At 34.4% G+C, this 21850-nt stretch overlaps 1 protein-coding gene across 5 annotated transcripts in view; it reads right to left on the reverse strand.

Moving 5' to 3' along the window:
• KPNA1 (karyopherin subunit alpha 1) overlaps positions 1-21850 on the reverse strand; it is a 97326-nt gene that overhangs the window by 23630 nt on the left and 51846 nt on the right. For all 5 annotated transcript variants that reach the window (XM_074214653.1, XM_074214655.1, XM_074214652.1 and 2 more), the window contains exons 3-5: positions 19223-19330; positions 8419-8518; positions 6031-6125 (exon numbers count right to left, since the gene is read on the reverse strand). In XM_074214653.1, coding sequence (XP_074070754.1) covers positions 6031-6125; positions 8419-8518; positions 19223-19330 — 303 coding nt within the window. The remainder of the gene's footprint in view (positions 1-6030; positions 6126-8418; positions 8519-19222; positions 19331-21850) is intronic.

The raw sequence follows: 21850 nt of genomic DNA on the forward strand, positions 1-21850 counted from the left end.
TTTAAAATTTTCTATTTTCCTATCTCATAGTTTTCTTTCTTTTCCCTTAATTATAATTCCTCTTATACAAAATGATAAAAGATATAAATATATTAAACATAAATGTGTACATGTACAACTTATAACAGACTGCTCACCTCTATGGGGAGGGTGGGAGGGAAGTAGAAAAATATGTACCTCATAAATTTGCAAACAGATGAATGCTGAAAAACTAGCATAATATGTAACTGGAAAAATAAAATAAAATTTCAATTTCTTCTTTGTGGTATCACAAGGAACTGTCTATTTCTGATAGTATTGTCATTACCCTAGGTTCAGGTATTCATTATCTGTTATCTAGTAGATTACTGCAATAAACTCTTGCTCTGATTCCATACCTACAATCTACAGATTAATTTTCCCCATGTCCATATCCAAACATGTTAATTTTTGCCTGAAAACTCAAAAAAGACTTAACAAAATACAAACTCTATAGCCTAGCAATCAAGGCCATTTATAATCCAAGTCCAATTTACTTTCCCAGGTTTATGTTATACCATACTGTGTTATAGCCAATACATCTCATTCTCTAAATTGACCCGAAATTTCCACCCTGATGTCTTTATTCATACCATCCCTTTAAAAAGAGAAAAGTACTCTACTCCACCAATTGAAATCTTACCCATCATTCAAAACTCAGTTCAGGGTTCTCCATCCTCCAGAACTTCTCGATTCCTGTAGCTAAAATTAATCTCTATGTCCTCTGAATTCTGTCTGTAATTCTTATACACTTTTATAGTATTTATGAACATATCCTACTAGACCATAAATTCCTTAGGCAGGGAGACAATGACTTATTTATTTTCTCTCAGTGTCTTCCACTTCATAGATAGTCAATAAATGTGTTTAAATTATTCATGTTACTAATTTTTAAATGGGAATAAAAATTAAGTAATATCTAAAAGTAATTCCAAGATTCAACTTTTTGTACAGTGACAAAGCAATTAAATCAAGTACTATTTAAGTTTAAAAGCATTTAAGCATTGAACTTCCATTTAAACAAAGAAATAGTCATCTGCAGAAAAAAGTGGCAGTCCAAGTAACTTTTTCTTATTTTCTCTTTTGATTATTTTTTTCTTTATTTCCATAGGGCCCAGTCTCAAACTTTTGCAGTGTTCTAAGTCTGGCACCATATGAAGGAGAACTAGACAAGCCATCAAGCAGTAAACATTTCCATAGGTTTCACTTGCCCTAACTCCATCTCTCATCATGATGAGGTTATTAAAACCAGATACAAGTGGAGAATTTGTGGGACAGTCTTAAGAACTGATGTTTTCTCTTTCCCCGTCTCAGTTTCTACCTTCCAGTGATGGTTTCTTTTGAGAGGGAAAATGAGAAATCCAAAGAAGATGGAGTACTTCTGACCTCCCATCAAGTTTCCCACTCCATGCTGAAGTACGCCTGGTCCCCCTTCTCCATTTGGATCAGGACTCTTGCTGGCCACCTTGCAGGTTTCACTGTTTCCTAGCAAATGCTAGGATCACTGGTCGCCCATTTTACATCAGGCTTACCTAGAGAGCAAGTGAAAAAGAGAGGCTCATATCAGAAAAGTAGACCTAGATATCAAAACCCTGCAGAGAACAAAGCCTGAGCTCTAAGCAACCTTCCAATGAAAGCAGAACAACCAACAGGATGGGTAAGAGAAGACTTACTGCAGTTTATTGCATCAAGTCAGGAAGAGGGTGAGAACAAAGGAAAAACAAATCAATTTCATTAAATTCATAATTTTAAGATACAGCACCTCTGTCCAATGTTTGGGGTTGTAAGATAATTTATTTTTGTTTTTAGATGCCTTTAAAAAGTAGGCCTAATGATATTAAAACACCTCTGTCTGGGAAGCATTTACAAAGAGAAATTATAGAGATCACAGGTCCAAACTGACAGAGCAATTAAGAGAAATGACTTCAGGAAACTTAGAATGAGACAGTTCAAATTCCATGACTATGGGCCAGGCGCACCCCCCCCAAGCAAAGAATGCTCTACATTCCTAGTACCATCTGCATTTCTTAAAAGGGGTAGATTAAATTGAAATATTCTGACTTGGCATACTCCTAGATGCTGTCCTCAGAACTATGAGCTCTTAGTGCCACTGAAATGGAAAATACTCTCCCATATATATAGACAATAATGTCATGAAACCTCTAATATGGAAGATAAGGTAAGCCATAGACTAGTTTCTCTGGGGTAACAAAAAGACTGGAAATGTCCAGAGTAATTGTGTCTGTCCCCTGAAATGCTTCCCTCTTAGATCCTATTTTCACTGACTTTTAAAGCAAGAGTGATTCCTTTTAGTGTAAGTTAAATGGGCAGGGAGAAACATTTCTTCAGTGATGTTGTGTCCCTGTTTCTTGCTCTCCAATCCCTGACTGGTTTCCTGCATACTGGGGATAGGTTTTATCAATAGTACTAAAAGTAAAAGTAGTAACCAAATTCTCTTCTGAGTTTGGTCAGAGTGCAACTTAGCTTTCTAGCCAAAAGAAAATCAAGGACTAGTTGCAGCCTAAAGCCAGGGGCATATCAACCCTATCTCCCTTTCCCCATTCCCACATCCTAAGTACTTTAGAGTTTCTCCCTCACTTGAATAAACGGCAAAGCATGATGGTTCTTAACTTCAAAGTATCCTCCCCCTCTACTGACATGTTTTTCCAATCTAATAATGGTCATGCTTGTCCACATGTTACATCATGGAGAGAAAAATTTTGTGCTCTAGACACAAAAAGGAAAAGTGGGTAAAGTTCATTTCTAGTACAACAAATAATGGTCCCCTATGATTCTTAATTAGGATTCTTTGGCAGCCAAGATGATACAATATATCTAGAGATAACAGCTGCCCGACAAGTCAAAATTCATCTAGTAAGGATTCTCTCTTGCTCTTCAAACTAATGGAGTACACTTCATGGATCAAAGATTGATGTGGGAAGTGAAAATATCAGTGTAACTCTTGCCTATGCATACTCTCCAGAATAAAAATTTTTCTGTAAGGTAGATGCCTTGGTCATTCATATAATTCTCAAATATATTTAATCTAAGGGAGGAATCTGGGTGGTTCCTTAGATGAATAGCATATATAAATAGGTTGGATCAAATTTCTGGAGGAATTTTTCTAGAAGAGCAGATGATTTTAGAATGTTATAGGATTATGTGATCTAGCTGGGAGAAATAGTTGATAATAGCATTATGCTATATACTTCTGGTATTACTAAAATCTAGTTGTGGAGTTTGAATTGTCTCACTCTGAGATTACCTGATTCATGTTTCCATTTAGGACTATAAAATCTTTATGTCACATTATGGCACTGAATGCTAAACTAGCTTATATTAGATAAGTGAATTAGGATGAATTCCACAGCTCTCCCCAGCATTCTTACCTCCTAATATGGGGTAGAGATGTTTTTTCAAATATAATTATGGACAAATAGACTCAGTTTTTCCACTTTCCCTATCTCCCTCATGCAATTAAAAATATCATACAATAGACTACAGTAAAGTTCATCTTTTGATTCCTTTGGTTTCCTTCCCAGAAGGCTGTTTGAAACTCAGACTCTGTTCTCTGCAGTATGGGTTGTCTGGATTTACTCTTCTGATAAAGCCTTTTCCTTGCTCTCTAGGTGATCCTGATACACAGATGGCTGATGACCATCCTGGTCTGCCAGGGACCAAAATATAACACAGGAATCATCTAGTGAAACAGTTCTAATCCAAATGGAGAAAGGGGATAGGATGAATCTCAAGCTGGAACAGGGAAACTTGATGGAAGGTTGAAGTACTCTACCTTCTCTTGATTTCTTGTTTTCCCTTCTTGAAGTAATTCATCACTGAAACAGAGTAGATGAGAAGACAGAAAGCAGGAATGGGAAGACATTAAAAAGAAGAGATCTTAAACATGTACAAATTTCAAAATCATAGTTCCATGAATATATACTATGGTCTGGAAAGTGAGAAATGTGGAGACCAACAGCAAGTGAAACTTACATAAATGACTACCATTTACCACTCCTTTTGTGACAACAGTCTTAGATCAATGCAGAATTCTGAGACCATGGATTGAATAGTCTAATAACAAAACTTATCAATCATTATGCTTAGTTTAAAAAATAGCCCAATATACACAACAAAGACAGTAAAATAAGGGAAAGCTATCATGAATGTCACTTTTTGCTCTTTTAGAAGCATGTTTAGTATGTTCTTAATGAAATAATCTCAATATAATTCAATATAAAAATATATGGTAATTTATTTGGCATTTCACTAATTGTTTTTAATGTAATCAGCAAAAATTCCAAAGACTGATTTGAAGACCTACACCAAATTAATTTCTGAAAATGATTAAAAGCAACTCCAAAGGCTATTAAGATTTGTGGCATTTTGATCCCATTTCTCTTTGTGTATTAACTGGCAATACATTTGATGGTGAAATATGTCACTCCAAAATAAATTCAACATTAGTTGATCATCTAGTTTGTCACATTAATAGACAGTTAATGCCCTGGATATATATATATGTGTGTGTATATTTATTATGTATGCATGCATGTATAAATGAATGGGTTGAGTTCAACTGAGAATTGGTATTCTTTCCTCCTAAGTGTGTTATTCCTTATAATTAACTTTTCTCTCTTTCTCACAGTAATTGTGACCTATTAGTTACAAGAGTCCTGTGATCTCTCATAGCCAAAATATTTCTTGTATCCATCCCATCTTTGGTCCTACTGTCATCATTCTAGTATAGTTTCTTATTACTATCTGCCTGATCTACTTTACTATCTTTTATATTTTCCTATCTTTATATTTTCTTCCTTCAAATACCTTTTCCACATCATTAACTGAATAATCTTTCTTATGCCAAGATGTATTCAACAATGAAAAATTTTCAGTGACTCCCTATTGCTTATTAAGTTCAAATTCTTCTACTTCCAAAATCTATCACTATTCTTTTTTAAAATTTTTTCTTATTTATTTAAAGCAATGAGGCTATTTGCCTAAGGTCACACAGCTAGGCAATTATTAAGTGTTTGAAGCTAGACTTGAACCCAGGTCTTCCTGACTCTGGGGCCAGTGCTCTATCAACTGTACCACCTAGCTGTCCCCACTATCCTATCTTTTGATGTTTAACTTGGGTGACTCTCTTCTACTTGGCTTCAGCTCAAATGACCTATTTTCTACTCCCTAAATTTGTGTTATACTTTTATACTTCCAGGACTTTGTACATAATAATGTCTATTCCTTAACATTCCACAACAATGCCCCTATTCATTATCTTATCATACTGTATTTCTTTCCATTTTTTAAAACTCTAATCAAATAAAACTCTTTTAGATAGTCAATAACAATCACCTTCCTCAGACCTCAAATAACACTTTTTTAAAAAACAATTCTTATTGCCATGATATTGCATATTATATATACCTGTGTTGGTGTTTTAGTTCACAAAGTTATGTGTTCCTTAGGTTTCTGAGTCACATATTATTTAAACTTTGTAACTCTTCTTAATCTCTAATACACAGTGGGTACTTAATGTTACTGCTCTTGTTTTATGCTTGGCCTGTGAAATCAAGACAAATTCTATGAATTATTCTTTCAAAGAAAAAATAATCCAATATAGAAACCACAGACTTTCTGATGTTGCTCTAACATGGTATTCAGATCAAGAAAACTAAAGTAGTCACTAGTGAACTCAGCAATAATTTTAGACTTTTTATATCTGTGACAACTTTTTGTGTCTTGTTATGTCTGTAACAACTATAAATCAAAAGCAAGGCACAATGAACATCTTCCACATGGCGATGGTCTCCTCTGCTACAAGTGCTTCCTAAGGATTTAGTCTTAAAAAGACTAAAAGCAAATACTGTACAAAATGATACATTATTATCAACATAAAAAGTTAGCTGCAATAACAAACTAGAGTGTGAATATTAGCACGCAGTTTTCAGTGTATCAAAGGTGCTCTTTCACTCCAAAGTAATATGCAAAATAGAAAAGAAAAATCTGTACCTGTAATGTACAATTCTCTTTTCGTTTGAGGAACTCCACAAACCTGGCCACCACTCCTGGTGTACTGATAACTTCATCAATTGGAGGATTAGGTTCTGTTTCCCACACACAAAAAAAAAGGGGGAGGGAGGGGAAAAGGGAAAAAAAGTTTAATCTTTAATTTTAACATGGTTCCAAATTACTCCATACTGTTTGCCCAATTCCTTTGTTTTTCCCTTTATGCCAAAGGATCACTACTAAATAAAATAGATATATTTATACCAGTAATGCATATTTTTTTTACATTTTTTTATTTAAGGCAATGGGTTAAGTGACTTGCCTAAGGTTATATGGCTAGGTAATTATTAAATGTCTGAGGCCGGGTTTGAACTCAGGTCCTCCCTACTCAAGGGCTGGTGGTCTATCCACTATGCCACCCAGCTGCCCCTCTAGTAATGAACTTCAGTATATTTTTATCTAATTTCAAAATCATAATTGTATAAGAATTATAAAATCTTAGCACTAGAAGGAAACTTAAAGGTAATCTATTCTAATCTCTTGATTTTATAAGTAATAATGTTATTATTTTTCTTAGGAATACAGATCAGATCTAGAATTAGAAGGGACCTCATAGACAATATAAACTAATCCCTTCATTTAACAAATGAAGAAATTGAAGCCCAAGGAGATTAAGAGATTTGACCCACGGTCCCAAATCAATATAAGTCTCAGACAGTTTTGAAGCCCTAGACTCTAGAAACTAGTTATTCCACTGTACCAGGTTATTTGCCAATATTAATACTTTGGTATTTTTATTTGAGGAAACTGAGGCTTGAGGAGGGTATGTGACCTGGGTTTCTCCTTCTTTCTGATTGGAGGGGGTGAGTATTGGAAGAGTTCCTCCCAGATCCTCTGCTTAATAATGGTACCCAAAACAAACTCTCACAATTTCTCACCCATGCAGCTGGACTTCATCATGGTCTCCAGAAACTCATCATACCAACCCTGCAACTCTAACTTACTTCCCTCATACTGGAGAAAGTAGAGGGCAGCTATCAGAGATTTCCTTCCAGATTTCACCTATTCTATGATTAATGATATCTTGTTATAAAAGGCATAAAAGTTCTTAGTGTAGTTCTTAGTGTCATCCACTAACGAGTATTTTCTTCTAACATTGTCTCCTTGATCCTGAACTATATGAGTTTATTCTCAATGACTTCTAAAGTTCCTTCCAACTCTCAGATTCTTTTTTAAATTTTTTTATTAAAGATAAAATTATTTTTATTTGAGTTTTACAATTCCCCCCCCATCTTACTTCCACCCCCACAGAAGGCAATCTGTCAGTCTTTACTTTGTTTCCATGTTGTACATTGATCCAAATTGAGTGTGATGAGAGAGAAATCATATCCTTAAGGAAGAGACAAGAAGTCTAAGAGGTAGCAAGATCAGACAAGAAGATATCTGTTTTTTTCCCAAAATTAAAGGGAATAGTCCTGGAACTTTGTTCAAACTCCATGGCTCTTTATCTGGATACAGATGGCACTCTCCTTTGCAGACAGCCCCAAATTGTTCCCGGTGGTTGCACTGATAGAATGAGCAAGTCCTTCAGGGTTAAACATCTCCCCCATGTTACTGTTAGGGTACACAGTGTTTTTCTGGTTCTGCTCATCTCACTCAGCATCAATTCATGCAAATCCCTCCAGGCTTCCCTGAAATCCCATCCCTCCTGGTTTCTAATAGAACAATAGTGTTCCAGGGCATACATATACCACAGCTTGCTAAGCCATTCCCCAATAGAATGACATTTAACTTGATTTCCAATTCTTTGCTACCACAAACAGGGCTGCTACAAATATTTTTGTACATGTGATGTTTTTACCCTTTTTCATCATCTCTTCAGGGTACAGACCCAGTAGTGGTATTGCTGGGTCAAAGGGTATGCACATTTTTGTTGCCCTTTGGGCATCCAATTCTCAGATTCTAAGACTTATTTGAGTCAAGTTGATTATGTGGAACTGATCAACAACCACTCAAATCATCTCAGTTCTACACTAGTTATTATAAATTGGGAACATAAAAATTGGAAATTATTTTCCTTTCATGTGAACTCATTTTTCATCAAAAAAATTAATGAAGCTAAAAGGAGAGCCAGGATCTCTCAATATGAGTTGTTAAATACTACTCCAAGTGGTCTTGTATGCAGTAGAAATGAGACAGAAACATCTTGGTTCTTTCCTAGTCAAAGTGTGAAAAGGAAAACTGCAATCATGGATTAAAATGATGTGTTTTTTCCTTTTGATAACAGGACAGCTCAAAAATACACTTTCTATAGTAAGAAATATGTACTTTGTGGAAGCCATACAATGGAAATATATCCATAAAATACATACTTGTAGATTCAAAACTTACCTTTTGAAAGCAGCTTTCTAAACTTCTGAGTTGCTGAAAGTTGCTGCTCTGGGCTATTGGAGAATATCATTTCAATCATATCAGAGGTTATGACACCACCCTGGAAAAAACAAAATCCAAATATAATCAAATAAGTTTTCAGAGGAAAACTAAAAATAAATATTAGTATAGGTTTACAAAAATAATTTTGTTTTTTGCAAGGCAATGGGATAATGACTTCCCCAAGGTCACAGAGCTAAGTAAGCATTAAATGTCTGAGTCCACATTTGAACTCAGGTCCTTCCAACTTCAGGGTCGGTGCTCTATCCACTGCACCACCTAGATGCCCCAACAAAAATGAGCATTGAGCAAATACATGAAGCTAAGTTTAATTTAAGGTATTTTAAATTAAAATATATATTTAAAAAAGATCCAAACCACAAGTCTTGCAATGAATTGGTTATCTGGACAAATCACTTAATCTTTCAATGTTCTAGGTATCTCTAAAATACTATAAATTATGGAGAAGTTGATTTCTATTGAATTTCCTTACTCAAGAGTTTTCTTTATGAATGAAATCAAGGTCTTACCCCTATCCTTATCCTTTCATTTAGAAGCTCCAGGAACCATAATGAAAAGATAAAATTGGGAAATGACATATCAAGAATACTATTGCTAAACTCTAGACATTGAAAACCAAAAGAAAGAAAAAAGATATGCCCCAGACCCATCTCTACTCACACCATAACCTACTTAGCAGATTGTAACAAATATTTGGTTCATATCTCCCCAATTAGAGTGTCAGCTCCTTGAAATCAAGGAGTACATATCCTACTCATGTTTATATCCACTAGCACTAAACTCAATACCATGAATGTAGAATATGCTTGACAACTGCTTGCTAGATGAATGGTCCCTTGATGACCTGTGTCAAAAGTTTAATTTGAGTATTTATCAGGTTGACATGGATAGTCTTTGCAAAACATATTATTAAAGATAGTTGTGAAGGTTTCAGTATTCAGAACTTCCAAATGATCTGACATATAAAGTGACTGACTATGTACAATTAAAAGCCCATCAAGAGCCTTGGAGTCAGGAGGACAGGAGTTTGAATCCAGCTTCAGACACTTTGATACTCATTTGATACATTAGTTGTGATACTCATTGGGTAAATAACTTAATCCTGATTGCCTCACATCCAGGGCCATTTCCAGTAGTCCTAATTCATATCTGGCCACTGGACCCAGATGGTTCTGGAGGAGAAAGTGAGGCTGGTCCAGACTAAGCACAGCACCTCCTCACTCAAATTCAATTCAGGTGCTTACATGGCATCACTTCACTGATATCATGGTCTTCTTTGAGAATAAAGTTCAAACAAAAACAAACATGATTTGGGTACTACACATCTCCTGTAGTTCAAGGAAATTACCTCTAGATGGTGGTCTTTTCTGTATGGTGACACAAATAAACAGGCTACTTAGAATCCATGGAAATCAATGTTGAGGAAGCCTCTTTTAGAGCGTAACAGGAGAGACACCCTGTTGTAGGACAGCTCTCAAACCTGCAATTTGTTCTATTCAATATGTATTAGTAGACAAATGTCATCCATACAACGATCTATGATATTTTGAAGGATTTAAAATGCAAAATGTATATCAAATGTATATCAAAATGTATATCAAAAAATGTATATTAACCTTTAAAATTTTATTTTTCTTGGGTTTTTTGTTTTCTTTCACAAGATGATTAATAAGGCTATATGTTTAACCTCTATCAAACTACTTGCAATAGGGGAGAAGGAGAAAGAGAGAAGGGAGAGAATCTGGATCTTGAAAAAATTTTTTAATTAATTAATTTAATTAAAAATTGCTTTTTATATGTAATTGAGGAGAGGGACAAAACAGTAAATACTTTAAAAATAAACAGTAGACAACAAAAAGTTAAGGAGTGGTCATCAACATGTTTGGATGATTTAATCCCAACACAGTAGAGGCTGAAGAGCTACTTCCATAAATACAAGATGACACAGAGTGAAAATACCTTAGAAAGTCCTAAATCACTCACAGATGCTGTAACTAGTTCTTTTATGAGATGAAAAACCTTTTTGACTGGTTGCATAGTCATAATTTGAATGCATTCTTAAAATTATCTAGAACTTTAAGTATCTTTTGACTCCTTCCTTAGTGGTACTATGGTGAAACATGCTATGAAGGGAGAGATTTTTCAGTGCTTCCTATATGAGGTCAATATACAGACCAGGAATAAGGACCTTTTACTCTTTAACACTTTCTACTTAGAAGTTAAGAGATGCCTATGATCCTTATAAGCTTCAAAATGTCAGGGGTTAAAGCCACCAAGAGGTCCAAATCTGGGTTTATCAGAAAATCATTTCATCATGGTGAGAACAAGGAATAATGCAATAATGATGAGACATGCAGGTCTCATCCAGAGGCTATGGCATCTTTAGAATTGAACCTGGTGGGGAAAATGTTATGTAGAAATTAATTTGGAAATGACTCTGCCCAGGAACCAAAGTAGAACACATAGGGGATAGTAAGGGGTGAAAATGTGTATATTCTTGATCTTGCTATCTGTAAATTAAAGGCCTCCTTGTAAAAACTAATTTATGTTAATTGATTAAATGTAAATGAAGCATTAATTGCTTAGCAGCTAACATGGAGGATATACCAAAAATGGGAACTTGAATCAAAAATATCAGAGAAACTTCTAGGGGTATCCTAAAACTAGCAGGAGATATAGTTAGCATTGCTCTGGAAGAAAGAGGTCAGAGGTTTAGTAAGTAAAAATGAGGTCATATCTGGGATGAAATTGTGTCCTCTGAATTTACTTATTTGCAAGGACCCCCTAGGGAGAAATTCTTCATCCAGGACTTAAAATTTTTGCATGCCCTGGCTTTTGAGATTCACTTGAGAAAAATCTGTCAATTCCCCTCTTCCCATTTCAGGCTATAATTATAGTGTTGGGTTTTTTGCCCCCCAAGTGTGTTTCCCTTACAAGTCAGATTCCTTTGAGACAATCTGGGTACACTCTGCATTTGTTGCTTTCTTAAATGTTTAAGTACTTCACTAGTTGTATCAATCCTATAAGCAGTATTAAAAATAGGGCCTTGGATCACTAAAATTCCGGCGCCTTGTTCCAAAATATTCATATTTTCTTTCTATTTATCCATTAGTGGGTATTTCTGATATTCTCTAGAAAAAGGACCAGGGTAAATCTGCCTAGATCTCTGGGGAGCATCTCTGGTTGTTGTTGTTTATGTTTCTCTTTCATTCTCAAAGAAGACCAGGACATCAGGGAAGTGATGCTGTGACAAATACATAAATTGGATATATAAGGGGGGGGGGGGGGCTGTGCTATGTCATCACCAGCCTCACTTTCTCTTCCAGAATTATCTTGATCCAGTGGCCAGATATTAATCAGTATGACTGGGAGATGGCCCTAAATGTGAGGCCATCAGGATTAAATGACTTGCCTTAGGTCATACAGCTAGTAAGTGTCAAGCATCTGAGGTCTAATTTGAACTCAGGTCTTCCTGACCTCAGGGCTGGTGCTCCATCCACTTCCCCAACTAGCTAAAAAAATTTTGCTGTGTTCTGCACAGAGAAGCCAAGAAATACCTACCCAGACTCCCACCGGATGGTCTTATATAATAAGAAAAATCAAGGAAGAATTTACATACAGGCAAGTTAGTTTCTTACCTTAAGAATTTGCAATCAATTATATAAATATAAAAATGTGGTCTCTTGTCAAAAATAGTTTACAAAAGACTATCTGTTCCCTTTTCATACCATAAACAAAAAATATTCTTCCTACACATGCCAATTATTTTAAGAAAGATTTTGTTAAGATAGGAAACAGAACTATGGGTCAGTAGTTACTGCTGTTCTGGCTTGCACTGTTTTGGTAATAGTATTCAAGAGAATTTCAATTGTCTGGTACTATCTCCTTCAAGGTCTCTTAAGACTCAATCCCTCCAAGTTTTTACAAGGAAAGGTCTCTTTCCCTTGTATATATGGTCCAAATACTCATCTTTCTAAGGTGCTACTTTAGATTCCTCAAATAGCAAAAGAAAGATGGAGTGGTTTCAATGTCAATGATAAGAAAAATAATTGGTTATAAAATTGGTAACTTTTTTTCCATTCGCAAATATTTCACTTTTATCTTTGAAAGGTCTCTAGGTGATCTAACTCGCCTGGATCTTTGAACAAGTTTCTTAATAAGCTTGTATTTTCCTTTACTGTTTAATTTTTATGAACTTTTTTATTATTATAGTTTCTACAGAAATTTGTTCATTTCTAAAATTTCCCTTTTTATTTATCTTTCTGTTAGGCTTATCCAAACTGAGAAAGGAGCCTGCCACTACCGCGTTAATCATCTCTATCTCCTTATAGTTCAATTCATGTTTCCCTTATGAATTTAGATGCAAAAACATTTTAAATTTAATATCAATACTGATTTGTCTATATTTCCTTTCTGTATAATATAGTTCCCTTATTTATCCCTTTTTGCTTTGAATGTTTATTGTTACTTGTCAGATTAGCATTGATGAAATTTCTGGTTTTTAGTTTCATTTGATTAATAATTTTTTTCTAGCACCTCAGTTTTATTCTGATCTTGTTTTTAAAATGTACTTCTTGTAAGCAATATATTTTTGGAGTTTTGTTTTTTTTTATTCAATCTGTCTCTCTTTCTTTTGGGCCATTTAATCATTCACATTTAAAATCATGAAAAATGGGTTTATATTTTTCACCATATAATCTAATATTGTTTCCTCCATCCAAATTAGGAAATCTTGGGTGGCTAGGTGACACAGTGGGGGTGGCTAGGTAGCGCAGTGGATAAAGCACCAGCCTTGGAGTCAGGAGTACCTGGGTTCAAATCCCGTCTCAGACACTTAATAATTACCTAGCTGTGTGGCCTTGGGCAAGCCACTTAACCCCGTTTGCCTTGCAAAAAACCTAAAACAAAACAAAAAACAAATTAGGAATCTTACTCCCTCACCTTCCTCACCCCATCTTCTGCTGGAAACACAGCAATAATCTATAATTTAAGTTTGTCCCACTGGCTCTCCTCTCTCCTTCACCTTGGAGGCCCTCCAAATCCCAGTCTCCTTTTACTTCCTTTTTTGTTTGCTTTTACTTAGCTATTTTTTCTCTTTATTTCGTATCAATTAAGTATTCAAGAACAATCCACCCTGCTTTTGTTCATTAAGTTTAAAATTTTCATTGAATACTTTTCTATAACTTTCCTTCATTCTTTTCATTATTTGTCTTCCCTGTCTATTTACACTTATTCTTTGTTTCCTAGACTTATTTGCTTCTAGATTTATTTAGTCTTCCTTTACTCTTTGTATTGGGCAGATAGTGGCACAATGGATAGAGTGACAAACTTAGAGACAAGAAGACTCCTCTTTCTAAGTTCAAATCTGGCCCCAGACACTGTGTGACCCTCGGCAAGTCACTTAACCCTGTTTGCCCCAGTGTCCTCATCTGTAAAATTGAGTGGGACAAGGAAATGGCAAACTACTGCAGTATCTCTGCCAAGAAAATCTCAAATAGAATCACCAAGAGACAGACCAGAATAAAACAAGAAAATGACAAATTCTGTTCCTCATGGAATATCATTTTTGAGCTAAGGATTTTGGATACTCTTTTCTTATCAGTTTATAATATCACCTTGTAGATCTTCCTCCTTGCCTCCCCCCCAAAAAACTTAAATGAATTCTTCCAGGTGGATACTTAAGCACCAAATCTCATTAGATCAAACCTACTATAAATTCTCAGATTTTCTTTCATAGAATATTTCCTTCATATAAGCATTTACCTGTAGAACCCTTTCTACCACTAAAAAAAATTTTCCTCCTTTGTTTCTTGCTTTTTCAATCCCTCCCTTGTTCTCTTAAACATTCCCCTATAAGCCACCTCTTTCCTGAGAGACTACAAGTTATTTTCCTTTCATTAATTCAGGCTTTGACTTGATTGGGCACATCTACTTTCTCCTTCTTTCCCCCTTTAAATCACATCAGTATAAATCACACACACACACACACACACACACACACACACACACACGGGGGGGGGGGGGCCTGATTTACTTGTTGGCAGGTTATTATGAGATTCAATTCATGATGTTTCAGATCTGCTTCCCTTCACTTTTATCTGACCTTTTCTTTAATTCTTGCCTACTTATGTATGTGTAGAAATATCTTCTTGTGTAAGTATAGAAAGAAACCTTTAATGGTCTATTTTTATTTTTTTGCTGTTGTCCTTGGTTGCTATATTTGTTTACTCTTTGGGTATTTCTGGCATCGAGGTTGCATATTTTCAGGTCTAGTTTCCTTTCTTTGAATGCTTACAATTCTCTTTCAAATAGAATGTCTATTTTTTTTTTCATTCATGGTCAGGCTCAGATTTACTAGTAAGGTCACCTTGGGTTGCATTTTGAGCATCATTGCTCAGTGAAACACATTACTTCATTTCCTTCTGCATTTTCTAGTGAAACCAAAATAATCTTGTGTTAATCATATTCCCTTTCCTTTATATTCTGGCCACTTTCAGAATTTTGTACACATAGCACTAGGTGTGCTGGAGTTTGGAGGCTAAGGATTTGATTGGGGTGTGTGTGTGTGTGTGTGTGTGTGTGTGTGTGTGTGTGTGTGTGTGAATGGGGAGAGGTGATCTATAGATTCTTTTGATTACCACTCTCATTTTCCATGTTCAGAAGTTCTGAGTAGCTTTCTTATGTTATTTCTTGCAATATATTCAGAATTTTTTTGGCTTATGTTCTTCTGAAAGACCTACACTTAAATTAAATTGTCTCTTAAGTACTACTCTGACTTCAAAGTCAATATATTTCGCATGCATGAAAATCAAGTTTTCTTTTAATAATAAAGATTTTTGCCTCCCTTCTTCCAGATTATCTCACTTTCATATTTTTGCATTCCCAATTATAGTTATCCTTCTTTATGTTTCTTTGATAATATTTTGATAATACAGTGGACCAAGTTTTTCAATTCTGTTGTGAAGGCAATAAATTCTGCTTTCACAATTCTTAATATTCTGTGGTAGCTACATAATTCTCCTCAAAATGCACAGGGGCTCCTCTGTCTGATCAAGTGTTAATTCATTTCCCTTTTTATTGTCATATTTATTCATAGTTGGCTAAATTCTTTTACTTGTTCCAGAGTTCACATTTTCTTCTGCTATTAGTACCTTCCCTGTTGATTTATCTGCCTATAATCAAGATCCTTGAATCCTCCTGAGAGCTTTGATAACTGCTCTTTTATTCCCTCCCCCATTGCTCACTTTCTTACTCTCTCCTCTTTGATGGCAGTTTCACTGTCACTTTGGATGTCAAAATCCCTATTTCTTCCCATACTGGTTCACTAGCCTTGGTCTCAGTTCTCAAATAATTTCCTGACAAAATTGGCAGCAGCTGAATATGCTGGGCTTTTTTCCTCCTATACAGTTGCTTGCACATACAATCTTCCATCTCCTTTTCCCTCCTTGTTTTTTTAGTAAAGTAATATAGAACACAGCCATGCTACTATCACAGCAGGAGTAAATTTCTGCCATTTGGAACCTGAATTTCCCTGAGTCTGGGAGAAGAGGAGATATAAGTAATGGTATAGAGATGTGTTACAAGCACACTGAGCTTATGCAAGCATGGTGCCAGAAAGGAGTGAGTGGTAGAAAAGAAGACTGACTAAGCAATATTAGGATTGAAGGGTTAATGGTCTTTTTTGCTATTCATTTGAGTTTTTATTTTGTAGGGTTCTTGATGTTCTACATCATGGAAACAGCTGGAATGGTTTTATGTATAGCCCATAATTCATATTCTGAAGAATTTTGAAAGATCACGAGGATTGGAGAAAAAGGCTAGCTCTCCATTTTGATGATCACATGACCTCTTCACTCAACTATTATTTCCTTTTCTTTTTTTAAGGTTTTTGCAAGGCAAATGGGGTTAAGCAGCTTGTCCAAGGCCACACAGCTAGGTAATTATTAAGTGTCTGAGGTTGGATGTGAACTCAGGTTATCTTGGAGGGAGATTAGCTTCCTTAGGATAAGAGGAATCAAATCAATTTAGTTACAGTTTTAAAAAAGTTTTTAAAAAGTACTACTAGTTTTTTGCTAGTTTTTCTCCTTTCTAGTGTGAGGTACTAGTATGTTTAATAATGGGGTTTTTTTCCCATGTGATTCCCTAGGAAATTTTTTTTTTAAGGAGAGAGTTAAAATGTTTTTGAAGTCACCTTCAACTAGTCCTCAGCTTACAAGCACTTAATTCTGTTTTAGATAGGCAATTAATTCCTCTGATAAAAATTTCTGATCTATACTATTTTTCTGATTGTATATGGAAAGAAAATAGTTTAGGAACATTTCTTTAAAATATAGTAACATCCTAAGATTTGCATGACTTAAAAATGATCTTTTCCACTGACTTAAAAACAGAGAAATTTGGATGCTTATGAAACAATGAAAATACTATCTATGAATAATCTATTAAAGAACAATTCATTCATAAAAATCACAACAATTCCACCTCTACATCAAAGTTTTCTGGGAAGTACTCCATGTGCCTTGCCAAAGTAATTAATGACTTTAAAGAATAAGCTGAGGTTCTAACCTTCCTGATTTAAAACCCTTTACAACTATCACTATCACCCACATATTGTACATATCTTAAATAATTCCAGCTGGGCTATAGGCAATATACTACTGTAATGCAATTATCATAGCTAAAGCTTTGATTTACAAATTCAAAGGGTCAAAAACATAGTTTTATCAATTAATCAGAGGCTTATCAAACCTGACCCTAAGGAAATTACACAAAACAGAGAGATTTTGGATCTGTGATTTAATTTGTACAGAGAATTTCCAAATGAGGAAAAACCCTTGATCAGTATAGTTGATACTTCATAATTTATTCTCTTAAGAGATATGCCTAGAGCATTGAAAGGCTGAGTAATATATGACCCTGCCCGCCCATTAATGTGTCAAAAGTGAGACCTGAACCCATGTTTTTCTGGTTCTAAGACTATCTACTAGGGGTGGCTAGGTGGCACAGTGGATAGAGCACCAGCCCTGGAGTCAGGAGTACCTGAGTTCAAATCCGGCCTCAGACACTTAATAATTAACTAGTCGTGTGGCCTTGGGCAAGCCACTTAACCCCATTTGCCTTGCAAAAACCTAAAAAAAAAAACTAAGGCTATCTACTATGCCACACTGCTTATATGAAATGGTATATGAAATATTAATTTATATGAAATGGTATAAGGATCATAGGACACAGGGGACACCAATAATTATCTTATCTCACCTTCTCAATTTAGCATCAAAGAAACCAGGACCCACAGAAAAGCAATTTGTCTACAGTTACACAACTGAACACTGAACAAAATGCAGTCTAACTTCCAGGCCAGTACTCTTTCTACTAATTTGCTATAAAATCTACCAATTTGGAAATATACCATCTTTCTTCTATTAAACTCCAGTCAGCACATGAAATAATAGATCTAAAGATTGCTTGGAAAAGAAAGATTTAGTGCAAAGTGAGCTGCCCTTATGTGATACTTTATGAAACTAGGAAATCTAATGAATTGCTCTTCTTGAGTTTGCAGGGATAGTTCAGTTATCCAGAATGATCACATACAATCAGAGTTACCTTGATCAAATCCTACTATTCTACCTCTCCTTTATCTATAAATAGAATTATCTATTATTATATCACCTTTCTTCATTTCAACACATTTTCATAATGTATTATAACCTTCTAAAATAATGATAATTTTATTATTATCATCATTCAGATGACAAAAGATGACACACAAATCCTTTCCAGTCTCAAGAGTCCAAGTAATAAGAATTTTTGTAGGTATCTGGTTATTACTAATCCAAAAAGAAAAAGCTTGAGAAATACCAAAGACCTAGAAGACTATATATATATATATATATCATACAGTATTTACAAGCAATATATCACCCTTTCCTCATCTCTTATTATTTACATATGTAGAAAAGTTTGAATAAGAATGTGGATCATATAATCATGTTCTAAATCTTTTTATGATCTCATAACAAGCTCAAAATGGATACATTTACAACATACATTAAACTTTATATTGCCAAAAACTTTTAGAATTTCAGTAAATCTTACTGAACTATTTATTCTTACTAATTTTGTATGACATATTATTCTATCTTTAAAGTTCTTCAGTATGTTTTGGAGTAATTTTTTTTGAACCATAGGTATATATTTCAATTATTCACAAAAGGAATAAGAACTGATGATTTGTTTGAAGAGAATTAGTCAATTTTTTTGGTTTGTAGTTTTCTTATGAGATTAAAAATTTCCAAAATAATTACATTATAAAAGTACATCTGTTTAATTTGTTTTATTTAATGTTGATTACTTCTGATAAATCATAATCAATAAATCAATATTAATGCCAACATTTTAAGGTTAGCAAAGCAATTTATTTTATGTTTCATGTTATCTGATTTTCACAAAACTCAAGAACTATTCTTATCTCCAGTTTAGACATGAGGAACTGAGAGATTAATCAAGTAACATGCCCAGGATCACACAGCTATGAATTATCCAAGGAAGTCTTCAAAAACTCAAATCTAAAACACTAGAGATCTGGTACTACCAAATACGCTTCCTTGGGGTGAACTGGGAAATTGGGGAAAAGGGCTATTAATATATAATCTAGATACAAAATACAATCTAAGTTATAAAATAAGTTTCCTAAAAGTTAAAAGATAGGTAACACTCATGACTTTGCCTTTCACATTGTACTTACTGATGCCATCTCCATGTTATTGATTTGGGCCTCATGAAAGCCTCCATCTGACATAACTTCCTCTTCTGCTTCTTCTTCTGCTGTGGCAACATTTCTTCGCTTGAACAACTAAAAAAGAAAAGTCTTTTAAGAATAGCATTCTATTAGCTAAGAAAAGTGTCTAAAATGTTAATTTACTTTAACCCAAACATCTCAAGGTTAAATATTTGCCCCAAAGCACTTAAATGAAATCTATTTATCAAGCAGCTATTACAGACTAGGTATATAGATTAAAGGCAGAAAGAAAGCTCTCATATACACCAAAATATCCATAGAAGTATTTTAGTAAACACTCAATGCCTAGAGAATGCTACACAAATTATGACTAATGAATATAAAAGAAGAAAACTGAAGATTTTAAAGAAAGACAATTATGGAATGGAAGAAAAGCAAAGGAGGGAAGGAAGGAAAGAAAAAAAAAAGGATGAAGGAAATTAAGAGGAAAAGGAAAACTAATAGTGACCAAACTAGACTCAGGAAGATATTTGAAAAAATTTACTTTATTCTTCTCAACACAGAGGCTACTGGCTATAATGGCTAGTATTACTATTAATCTCTGTTACTAGGAATGGTTGTCTGGGTAGGGATGGGAAAGGATATATTTAGAAACAAAGGTATTATAAAAGTAAACTATTAAAAAGTAAGATCAGACCTTTTTAATGAAATTCCTGATGAATTCTTCATTTTACACTGTGTTGTTGAGAAAAACTTTTGGCAGAAATTAGGTCTAGACCAATATCTTACTCTATACATCAATATATCCTCTAAACAATTATGTAAACATCAGATATATCATAAAAAAAATTAAGAGAGAACAAAATCAGATGTATTTTATGAGGTAGTGTGAATTCTTAGCCAAAGAAGGAATAGAGTCAATCACAAAAAATAAAGATTACAAATGAAGGAAATATTCAATCTATAGTAGAGATATAGAGATATAGAAAGTGAAGCACAATAGATTTTTGGGGAGTTCTGAATTAATTTAGCCATTCTGGAAATCAATATTAAGGCCATGCTTTAAAAAGTTTAAAAAATGACAATATTCTTTTGAACCAAGAATTCCACTCCTAAAGATATACCTCAAGGAGGAAAATGACAAAAAGGGAAGGTGGGGGTACATAAAACGAGCATCATAATTTACAATAGTAAAGTGTTGGAAAATAAAAGTTTATCCTCAGTGAATAAGGAATGATTTGACAACTGTGGTATGTGAATATAAAAGAATTTTATTACTATACTAAGAGAAATGGTGAATATAAAAAATGCAAATGCATTGGTTAATTTTGCTGAGTTGTCTAGTTCGGCAAATATGTGTAGTTAAGAAAAACACATACCTACAATGGTAATGATGAAAAAATGCATGCCTCACTCTGCATTTTGAGTATTACCTCTGCCAAGAGACAAATTAGTACACTTTATCATTAGTTCACTGGAATTGTTGTTTGTCAATACATCAATATGGCCACTCAGGTCTTGCAAAGTTATTTTCTTCATACTATTAACTGTATAAATTGCTCACCTTGTTTTGCTCACTTCATGTCATATAGGTATTCTCAAGGCTTCTCTGAAACCTTGGCTTGGTTATTTCTCATAGCATAATAATATCCCATTATGCTATTTCTCTTAATTTGTTTTTAATTTTTTTCCCTTAATTTCCCAATGGATGAGCACTCAATGAGTTCTGAGGGGGTTTTTTTTTGCCATACTTTTTGAACATGCAAGTCTTTTTTATCTTTAGCTAGTCTCTTTGAGGTATAAATAGTAGTGTCTAGGACAAAGAATGCACATAATTTATTAACATTTTGATCATAATTCCAAACTGCTTTTCAGAATGGCTGTATCAATTCAGAGTTACATCAACAGTGGATCAATTGTCTATTTTCTTATAATTACTCTAAGAGGTCAATTCCTTTTTTTGTTTCTCATCCCCCCCTTTTTAAGCTAATTTGATGAGTACAGCCTTGGTGATTCTTTATAGTTTTTCCTCTAATGTTCTTTTATTTTAAAAAACGCAACAATATAAAAATTTCTTTAAATGCAACTAATTTTTTCTTGTCCATTTTTAATTTGAGGGATAGACTTATAGAGATATGTTTGATAAAAAAAAAGTACTAAAACAAAAAACAAAAGAAATATCCCCAAAAACGAACACTTCAGAAATTAACATTTCAACATAACAAAGAACAGGCACTCCATGTGAGACTAAGGCCAATGACCTTATGGAAGAGATTCTTCAATAGTACTCCATAGGGGCGGCTAGGTGGCGCAGTGAATAGAGCACCAATCCTGGAGTCAGGAGTACCTGAGTTCAAATCCTGCCTCAGACACTTATTACCTAGCTGTGTGGCCTTGGGCAAGCCACTTAACCCCATCTGCCTTGCAAAAACCTAAAAAAGAAAAATAGTACTCAATAAAGATGATAATTTTTGGTGACTACTATTTGTTTTTACAACTTTTTGGCTTAACTTGTTACTCCATGTAATGAAAAATTAAATAGCACACATCTTCCATTATATGACTTTATAATCAGTAACAATATCAGCAGCTCACCCCTTAAAACACTGACATTTTCTTGATTGTATCAGAGAA

This window comes from Macrotis lagotis, chromosome 1 (genome assembly GCF_037893015.1).
Source record: "Macrotis lagotis isolate mMagLag1 chromosome 1, bilby.v1.9.chrom.fasta, whole genome shotgun sequence".
NCBI lineage: Eukaryota > Metazoa > Chordata > Mammalia > Peramelemorphia > Peramelidae > Macrotis > Macrotis lagotis.